Below are 11,149 nucleotides of genomic sequence, written 5' to 3' on the forward strand. Positions count from 1 at the left end.
CTATTTCTCTTTGTATGGGAGTATAATTTTAGTAACGAATGACACATATTATGAATAAAATAAGTAAGACAGTTCTAGAAAAAATAAAATTTGTTAGTGGAACTTATTTTATTAAAGAGATACACTTAAGATGATTAACTACTTTTTGTTATGATCCAACATTAGAAAACAAGACTATTAGTTATGTGCAGAAAGAAAATATATTTTTACTTTTTCACCTTTTGATATGTATGTATGCATGTATCGACATAAATATACAAGAATCGATCAGTGGTCCGGACATATTGTCATGTGGTGTGTCCAAATCAATCATAGATAACCATTTCTGCAATTGTTATTAATTGGACACGCTACGTAGCAATATGTCCGAACCACTGAATTTTTACTCCCCGATAATGTTTATGTACATAGAAAATAGTTCGTATATAAACAAATCCTAGTATAAATTTGGAATAAATGTGAACCATAATTGTTTGGCCTACATGTACAAATAAAACATTATTATTATACACAAAAAAGTATATTTCTAAGAATCTATGAATCAAATCCAACTACAAACTAAATCAGATTGATGGACATGAATTAACCTCGTACGAATTAGTTGTCAATTGTAACCCTTGGATTATTTAGTGGATAATAGTTTTCATTTCCAACTTAGTTATCACTCTCATGTCCTCTATATATACACACATATGATTCACCTCTCTACATAGTATTTCTTCATGGATTCTTCCAAAGTTAGTGGACATTTATCCATGAATGGTGGCGATGGAGCTCACAGCTATGCCAAAAACTCATCCTACCAGGTTTAAATCTACACATCTTTAACCATCATAATTATTAAACTCTCATACTTCGATATGATCTATGGTAAGTCCACTACAAGAAAAAAATAACAAATAAAAACGCTTTTTTATTTCATTAGGAACGTTTTGTTGTTATTGTTTAATATATCACCAACGCCTTAAAAAAACATCCATATACTTGATGTGTCAAATAAGAATAAGGAAGCAAAGAGAAAGCGTTAGTGAATTAATCTCGGCTTTTAAAAGCGTCCCTAAATGCAGTTTAGAGACACTATTAAAAAGTGTCCCTACATGAATTTATGTTTGCGGATTAACTAAGGAATTAACGTTTGTGAAACATTGATGTTTTCAAGAGAGGAATATTGGAGGCTGCAACGGCAATCATCGAAGAAGAAATCGCCACAAAATTAGAGATTTCAACTAATAGCTTCTGCATTGCCGATTTCGGGTGCTCAACCGGAAACAACTCTTTTCCGGCCATGCACACGATCATCGAAGCTGTCAAACAAAAATACGAATCCTCAGACCTCAAAACCCCAGAATTCGTCGTGTGCTTCAGCGACTTAGTCTCCAACGACTTCAACACCCTCTTCCGTTCCCTCCCACCCGACAGGAGCTACAAGGCAGCCGCGGTAGCCGGAGACTTCCACGGCCGCCTTCTCCTGCCGTCGTCTGTCCACTTCACGTACTGTTCTTGGTCGCTCCATTGGCTGACGGAGGTGCCCAAGGCGGCCGAGGGCCTCATGTCTGTTTGGCATGGTGGAGATGAGAGAAAGGAGGTTTATGATGCTTATTTGGAGCAATTTGAAAGGGATATGGAATCATTCTTGAAGTGTAGGGCTGTGGAAATGGTGGAAGGTGGAGTTATGGCTCTTTTAATTCCTTCACTGCCTGCTTATTGGGACCCACAAAAGGAGTATACCGTTGGGTCGTTGGCCGACCTTCTCAGATCTTCCCTCCTCGACATGGCCAAAAAGGTCAAATCTACATTTTTACTCGTAACAATAATCGGTATTAAAAACTTTGACTAAGTCAATGAAATTGACTACTATATTGACTTTTGCAGGGAAAATTGAGTAAGGAAAAGTCAGAGACATTCAACATTCCATATCACGTTCCCACTCCAGGGGAAGTAAGGGCCATATTGCAAAAGAGCAATAGTTTCAGCTTAGAAAGAATGGACAGTTTGAAGAGTGGGACATTGCTCAATGTTGATGGCCACGTGGCATTTTTCAGGGCCGCTCATCAAAATTTACTTACATACGAATTTGGAGCTGAAACCATCGATGAAACGTTCGACCTTTTCAAGAAGAAACTCCAAGCTTCGCCAGTTTACGCAGATCCTTCTAATGATAGATCTCTTGTAGTTGTTGCTATCCTCAAGCGCAACAATGTTTAGTACTTTGCTCACCGATTTTGTTGGGTGGATATTCGGAGGCATCAATAATTCTATTGTATCACTATAAAAATAATTTGGGGCTTTGGGATTTATGGTATCTACATAATGTAATAGGAGTATGAATTTTATCTTACAAAATAAAGTTTGTTGCTTTCGTGTTCCTTATTAACTCATTCCACCCACTACCAGGACTATTTTTTTATGGACGAATATGCTACATAAATGAATAAAAGAATTGGTCATCAATATCACGAACTTTGGCCGTTCTGGATCTTCCCATAAACTTAAATTTAGTCGTAAATATCATGAACATTGTTGTTGTTGTCGCTTTCCCATTATCGCCAAAATTGAAACTGATGTGGCTAAATTTAAGTTAAGGTGTTAGTTAAATACTCCTTTTTTTTAGTTAAATACTCTCTTTGTCTCATGTTACTTGAAGCGTTTTTTTTCTGCATGGGATTTTAAAAAATTGTGTTTATCGAGTTTAACTAGAGGAGAAAATAAAGTAAGAGAGAGGTGAAAACAAAGTAAAATAAAGAATAAAGTAGGTATGATTAGATGTTTTGTTTTTAGCCAAAAAGAGAAATGGAGATTTTGAAGACGGGAGCATTGCTCAATGTTGACGGGCACGTGGCATTTGTTAGGGCAGCTCCTCAAAATATGCTCGCACATGAGTTTGGAGCTGAAATCATTGATGAAACGTTCGACCTTTTGAAGAAGAAACTCCATACTTCACCGATTTACGCAAATCCTTCTAATGATAGGACCCTTGTGGTTGTTGCTATCCTCAAACGCAGCAATGTTTAGTATATCAGACATCAGCCATTCTACTATATCATACGCAAATAAGGTGATATGGGCCCCAACTGACGGCCCAAGTTCACCGACATCGCCTCGGCCCAAGCCTAATACATAACAGAATCCTACCATATATACCAGAATATGTTTATATACAGACTATTTTCTATATATATTCAGAATGTTGTTCATATATGCCAGCCAAATAAAAACAAAATTGTGGTATCAAACAGTTCCACATGGAAACCATCTGTCAAAATTAGATATTATACCATTTGATCACGTATCATATACCGTGGCACATGGATTCCATCAGTCTAACTCTACAAATAATTATTTTTCTTGAGAAAAAGCAAGGTACAAATTCTGACCTAAAAGATCCGAATAATATTTTCGATACAAAAACTATATGTGACACAGAAAAAGACGAAGAATCAAACCTATAATAGTTAGACAATCTTGTTATATGCGTGCCTCATGATATATCAAATCTCCATTAAAATATTTTGATTTTTTTGTTTTAAAGTTTTCAATTCTCTATACATATAGATGTATGATTCACTCTTTCTCTAGATAGTTTTTCTCCATGGATTCTTCCAGAGATAGTTGACATTTTTCCATGAATGGTGGCGATGGAATTCACAGCTATGTCAAAAACTCATCCTACCAGGTATACATCTATAAAGGAATTTGTATGGAAGCCATAGAAGAAGAGCAAACTAATTTTGTGTAAGATTATATGTATTTTTTGTTATGTAAACAATACATGACAGCTTGGTATATATAGAGATAACAGAACACTCTAGATGCTAAATGAATCAGTAACTATGCATTTATCATTTCTTGACTCTTCACAATCCACAGCTTGGGCATGACCTTTCGTCTTCTTTGTATTGATGGAACATAAGTTAACACTTCCCCTCAATTCAAGGGAGGCCAGCGAACATACTCCCAATTTGTTGCGTAGCCTCGCGAAGAATTGCAAACTCAGAGGTTTAGTTAAAATATCAGCAACTTGATCAAGAGAAGGAACATGTCTGAGCTCAATCTCTTTAGCTGCAACTTTGTCACGTACAAAATGAATATCCAACTCTATGTGTTTTGCTCTTGAGTGTAGAACTGGATTTGAGGCTAAGGCAATTGTACTCAAGTTGTCAACCCATACAATAGGGGGTAATTTAACAGGAATATGTAACTCATGTAGTAGAGATCGAATCCAAGAGATTTCAGACACCGCATGGGCTAGACTTCTGTACTCAGCCTCAGTACTAGATCTTGAAACAACCTTTTGCTTCTTAGAACACCAAGATACCAAATTACCACCAAAGAAAACACAATATCCAGTGGTTGATCTCCTATCATCAACATCTGAAGCCCAATCTGAATCAGAAAATCCACACAACTTGAAATCTGAAGCTTTAATTTGGAGGCCATAATCAATCGTGTCACTCAGATATCGAAGTATCCTTTTTACAGCTTTCCAGTGGGTATCTAATGGACATGCCATATATTGGCTAACTTTATTCACAGAGAAACTAAGCTCAGGTCTGGTTATAGTAACATACTGCAGAGCTCCAACTACACTTCTATATAGTTTACCATCAACAGTTGGTTCTCCTTCTTCTTTACTGAGTTTAAGATCAGAAACCATTGGAGTAGGATATGATTTAGCCTCCAACATTTTCACTTTTTGCTACAATTCAGTGATGTAGGTAGCCTGAGATAAATGCAGACCAAGAGTCGTTTTAGACACCTCAATACCAACAAAATGAGTCACTTCCCCTAGATCCTTCAAGGAGAATTTCTGATGCAATTGATCAATAATACTTTGAATCCTAGAAGAAGAATTTCCAGAGATGAGCATGTCATCAACATAGAGCAAAAGATATGTAGTGTCTGTCTTTGTGTGTTGAAAGAAGAATAAGTGGTCTGCTTTTGATTGAGTAAATCCAAGGGATAGAAGAGTAGACTGAATGGTAAGGAACCAAGAACGAGAAGCTTGCTTAAGCCCATACAAAGCTTTATTAAGCTTACACACCATCCCTGGAGGACCCTGTTCAAAACCCGAAGGTTGTTTCATATAAATCTCTTCTTCAAGATCACCATTAAGAAAGGCATTATTAACATCAAGATGTCGAATGAGCCAACCATTTGTGACAGCAATACTCAGTATTAATCTAATAGTGGTAGGCTTAACCACTGGACTAAAAGTCTCGACAAAATCAAAACCAGCCTCTTGAGCAAAACCTTGAGCAACTAAACGAGCTTTCTAGCAATTGAACCATCAGCATGCTTCTTGAGCCTAAAAACCCAAGTACAACCAATAAGATTCTTCCCAGGTGGAAGAAACACAAGAGTCCAAGTCTTGTTCCTTAATAATGCCAAGAATTCTGCAGTCATAGCACACTTCCAAACAGGAATAGCAATAGCAATCTTGGCTGAGTGAGGAATGAGAACATGGAGTTTATCATCATCACATGATTTAGTTTATGTAGCAAGAGCCTTAGGTTTGAAGATGCCATGCTTAGCTCTAGTGATCATGTGATGTCTGTTGGTAGTAGCAAGAGGAATTGATGGAGCGGTTGTAGTAGGAGAAGAAAGTGAAGGAGTATTGGACAAGACAGAGTCTGAGACATTGGAAGCAAGCAAGGGAAGATGAGAAGATATAATATGATCATGAGATGAAAGATCAGGGGAAGATCTTAAAGGGGAATGATAAGGAACTGAAGAAGATTTCGAGGGAGTATTCTGTACAGCAGGAGTTGGAGCAGAAGTTGCAAAACGAGTTGGAGCAGGAGCTGCAGAAGGAGCTGGAGAGAAGATAGGATGAGAAGTGGGAGCTAGAGTAGTAGGATCAGAGGTGTTTGAATGAGGAATAAGGAAAGAAGTAGAAGAAGTAGAGCTAGCAGATTTCTTGGAAAAAACAGTCTCATGAAAAACAATGTCTCTAGTTATAATGACTTTCCCAGAATTCAAGAGAGCCTTATAACCTTTATGAGATTGACTATATCCAAGAAAAATAGCAGATTCCGACCTAAAATCAAGTTTGGATTTGTTAAGAGGCCTAGTATGCGGATAACAGAGACAACCAAAAGGTTTAAGATCAAGGTAATTGGGTTTGACTTTGAATAGCAGTTCATAAGGTGACAAGAATGATAGGTTTTGAGAGGGGGTTCTATTGATCAGATAGGTAGCAGTAGCAAATGAGTCATCCCAAAAACATGTGGACAAGTCTGACTGAGAGAGAAGAGTTAAACCAGATTCAACAATGTGTTTATGCTTTCTCTCGGCTAAACCATTTTGTTGTGGAGTATATGGACATGAAATGCGATGATGCACTGCATTGGTAGGCAAAGAACTGCACTTTATTGAAGAAGCTGGAAGATCTTGAACCCTGTTGAGGAGAAATTTGTATAGCCCATTCTCAAGGACTCCTCGGAGTATTATTTCCTTGGAATCCTGATCCCTCACAAGACAAAAGGTAGGATGAAATTCAAAAAAGACATGATTATCTTCGGCAAAATGAGAGACACTAAGAAGATTTTTAGAGACTTTAGGAACATGTAAGAGATTACTAAGCAGAAGAGGTCTAGAAGAATGATGGTTAGAAGCAGGAAAAATAGTAGCACTACCAACATGAGCAATTTTAACTCCAAAATCATCACCAAGATGAAGAGAATTACCTCCATGATATTCAGAGGCACTGTTAAGGTTGGAGTGATCATTTGATACATGGTGAGTAGCACCTGAGTCTGGATACCAAGATATTGCAGAAACAACATCATTAGAATATTCAGGAGGAGATCCATAGCTAGAAGAGCCTCTGATTTGAGCAACATTGGCTAAAGGATTTGAACCAGAAACTGAATTGTGATAACTAGGTTGTTGTTGCTGCTGAGGTGGTCTATAGAGGGACTGTTGCTGAGGCATGAAATTAGTGGACCGCTGAGGCATGAAATTCTGTTCAAAGCGGTACCAACAACGGCTAGAAGTATGCCCTGGTTTCTCACACAGCTGACAGATCAACCTATTCCCAAATCTTCCTCGGCCACCGGATCTACCACCTCTAAAACCACCTCTTCCTCTAGCATTAACTCTGAACTGATTGCCTCGATAATTCTGATGTTGAGTTTCTTCTTTGCCCGGCATAGAAGCATGAGCAATATGAAGAGATGGAGCAGATCCATCCATGTTAACTTTTGATGGCTTTGAAACCTCCAATCTTGACTCAAAACTGAGAAGTAAAGAGCTTACTTCTTGCATAGCCCATCCATCAACTCTAGCTGTGATGGCAACAATAACTGGATCATACTCTGCACTAAGACCATTGAGAACATGAAGGATTTGATCATCCTCTGAAATTTTACAACCTACAGCAGCAAGAAGATCACAATAGGTTTTGATTTTCCCCAAATAATCTATCATGGACATATTCTCTTTCTTCACAGATTGTAATTGCATTTTGTATTGCATCATTTTTGCTTTAGATTGACTAGCAAAACTTGACTCTAAAGCATTCCAGATCTCATAACTTGTAGTTAAACCAACCACCAGACTCTCTGTGAGAGACGACTGTAACCAGGAAGCAAGCAATTGATCCTGCTTCTTCCATGGCAGATATTCTGGATTCATTGCCAACTGAGATGATCCATCAACAGGCAACATAGGAACTGGCGCAGCCTTGCTATCAGAAAGATATGATTCAAGCTCAAATGCCCGAATTGTAGACATAATTTGTTGTTTCCAAAGGAGGTAATTGCTCTCTGTGAGCTTAATTGAAATTGGATGATATTGGGTTAAAACATAAGCAGAAGCAGAAGCTGAAACTAGTGATTCTTCCATGTTGGAGCTATCACTGTCCGCCATAACATAAAATGATAAAAAATAAATAAATAAATAAAAATCAGAGCCCTAGGATGAACCTAGGCTCTGATACCATAAAGGAATTTGTATGGAAGCCATAGAAGAAGAGCAAACTAATTTTGTGTAAGATTATATGTATTTTTTGTTATGTAAACAATACATGATAGCTTGGTATATATAGAGATAACAGAACACTCTAGATGCTAAATGAATCAGTAACTATGCATTTATCATTTCTTGACTCTTCCCAATCCACAGCTTGGGCATGACCTTTCATCTTCTTCGTATTGATGGAACATAAGTTAACAATCTATCACTATTATAATTAAACTATTGCATTCATATTCTATAATTTTACATGATTGCTCATGCTCAAATTCAAGAGAGGAGTATTGGAAACTGCAAACGCAATCATCGAAGAAGAAATAGCCACAAAATTAGAGATTTCAACTAATACCTTCTGCATTGCCGACTTCGGGTGCTCAACCGGAAGCAACTCTTTTCCGGCCATGCACACGATCATCGAAGCCGTCAAACAGAAATATGAATCTCCATACCTAAAAACCCCAGAGTTCTACGTCTACTTCAACGACGTCATCTCCAACGATTTCAACACCCTCTTCAGTTCCCTCCTGCCCGACAGGAGCTACAAGGTTTTAGCAGTGCCCGGAGACTTCTCCCGCCGTCATCCGTCCACTTTGCGTACTCTGCTTGGTCTCTCCAGTGGCTGTCGGAGGTTCCCAAGGCGGCAGAGGGCCTCAAAGCTTTCATTTGGAGCGGAGGAGAGAATGAGGAGGTTTATGCTGCTTATTTGGGGCAATTTGAGAGGAGTGATGCTAAATGGCCATAATGTGGCCGGCCATAAAAAGTTATTTTAGTCCATTTACATGTATAAAAAAATTAGAATTATCGATATAAACTTATATGTGTGTGAATGGACTTGTGAGTTGATACTTATCTTTGAATTCCATTACGTAAAACACATTAATATCACGAATTACTGTATACGTTGAGCAACAATCAAGAAATGACAGTAGTAATAAGTTGAGCAAAAACTACGAAAGAACAACACTAACATATTGAGTAACATATAATGAAGATGATATAAAAGTAAAATCAAATAGTATTAAACCAAAAATTTGAAAAAAAATTAATTTTTTTTGTTATTTACTTAATTTATGGTTGGCCATAATGTGGCCGCATAGGTTTATTCATTTGAGAGGGATATGGAATCATTCTTGAAGTGTAGGGCTGTGGAAATGGTGAAAGGTGGGATTATGGCTCTTCTAATTCCTGCACTACCTGCCTATTGGGGACCCACAAAAAGAGTTTACTGTTGGGACGCTGGCCGACCTTCTCAGATCTTCCCTCCTCCACATGGCCAAAAAGGTCTGATCTATGTTTTTCACCTTTTATTTGAAAAATATTACTCCCTCCTGAAAATTTATCACTTATTTCCATTTTCATTCATCCCTAATACTTTGTCACCTTTCACTTTTAACATTTTTGATAGTGAACCTAATATTCCACTAACTAATTCACACATATAGAAGTAGGACTCACGTATCACTAACTTTTTCAATTCACTTTCTATTACATTTTTTAAAACCAAGGCCAATTCAAATGGTGACAAATTATTAGAGATGGAGGGGATTACTACTATTTTTAGGTAAATTGTCTGAAAAACCATAAATTGTCCCATGACTTTAAGAATTAGCTAGCTAGAAAAATTATTAAGTTTTGATTTGTTCTTAATTATATTATGTAAAAAAAATTTGGTGTCTAGTGTGGCAATCGAAAAATCATAAGTAGATGTCACTGCCAATGAGTAAAACAATATTTTCTACTATTAATAAAGAAAACAACATTGTTTAGTTAAAAAAAATATGTGTAAAACAATATTTTCTATAATTAGTAAAGAAAACAACATTGTTCAGTTGAAAAATATTAATAATATATTAAACATAAGCAATCAAAAATTTTCAATTTTTATCATGGATACTTGTGAACTAATCTAAATATCATAGTTTTTCTAATTAATTTTCAAAGTTGTGGGACGAACAGCCAAACTTCAAGTTTTTCTAGAAATTAATCCTTTTTTTATTTGTAAATCAATTTTATCAGGGAAGATTGTGTAAGGAGAAGTGTGAGACTTTTAACTTTCCATGCTATACTCCCACCCCAGAGGAGTTGATAGCCATATTGCAGAAGAGCAATAGTTTCATCATAGAAAGAATGGAAATTTTGAAGACTATGACATTGCTCACTGTTGATGGCCACGTGGCATTTTTTAGGGCAGTTAAACAAAATATGCTTACAAATGAGTTTGGAGACGAAATCATCGATGAAACGTTCGATATTTTGAAGGAGAAACTACAAATTTCACCGGCTTACGCTAATCCTTCTAACGATAGAACTGTTGTGGTTGTTGTTATTCTCAAGCGCAATGATGTTTAGTATATGGTCACGGTTGTTGTTTTGTTGGTCTAAGATCATACCTAAATAAAGTGTCTCTGTTAAGTAAGATATATTTTCCTCTTTTTTTCTTTTTAGGACCCATTCTGTTACAACTACTACTCATGGCTAGAAGTCATATTTATTCTTATATCTTGTTTGGTTGTACTTTCTCTCAAAAAGTTAGGTCGTGAATATGCATATCTGCTTATCTCCAAAGTGCTAAGATGTAACCCCACCCATATGACTAATTTAATTTAAGATAAAGTCTGTTTTTATTTATCTCATATTGTATTTCAATATTATCTTATTAAAACATATCAAACATCATTATTAGGGGAGTAGGGGTTGGGGTGGAGGGTCAATTAAAATGTCTATGTGTACTTTATAGTAATGTACACTCTTCATAATATCTCTATATAGTGTAATAAGAATTTTATCTTACAAAGTTCTATTTGTATTTCTGTAGTCTTATTAAAATCGTACGCATATCTCGTTGAGGATATATGGAAGATCCTTGTTCCCCAGAATCTCATTGGATGATTTTTTTAAAAAATACTATAATTAATTCAACAAAATTGATATATATTCTAGAATGCAAGTTGATAGGCAGTTAACCATTAATGATGGGTGCTACTCATACTAACAAGATTGCATTCATCTTGTTTTCACTCATAAGAATTCCAAGTTGAAGCATGCTTAATCTGGAGCAATTTTGGGATAGGTGGTCTCCTGAGCGTTGAGCATGCTTATACCCTGTGGTAATTTTGGGATTGGTGACCCATGAAAAGTTTCAAGTAATGTGAGAGTAAAGACAAAGCACACTCGA

General features: G+C 36.6%; 1 protein-coding gene across 1 annotated transcript; it reads left to right on the forward strand.

The window, feature by feature from the left end:
• The first annotated feature begins 701 nt into the window (after positions 1-701).
• Positions 702-2,370, forward strand: LOC121778827 (loganic acid O-methyltransferase-like). Its single transcript, XM_042176231.1, has 3 exons — positions 702-806; positions 1,160-1,783; positions 1,873-2,370. The coding sequence occupies exons 1-3, from the start codon at positions 723-725 to the stop codon at positions 2,203-2,205; spliced, it is 1,041 nt and encodes a 346-aa protein (XP_042032165.1). The 5' UTR covers positions 702-722; the 3' UTR covers positions 2,206-2,370.
• Positions 2,371-11,149: the final 8,779 nt, after the last annotated feature.

The sequence above is a fragment of the Salvia splendens genome, chromosome 19, assembly GCF_004379255.2.
Source record: "Salvia splendens isolate huo1 chromosome 19, SspV2, whole genome shotgun sequence".
Classification (NCBI taxonomy): domain Eukaryota; kingdom Viridiplantae; phylum Streptophyta; class Magnoliopsida; order Lamiales; family Lamiaceae; genus Salvia; species Salvia splendens.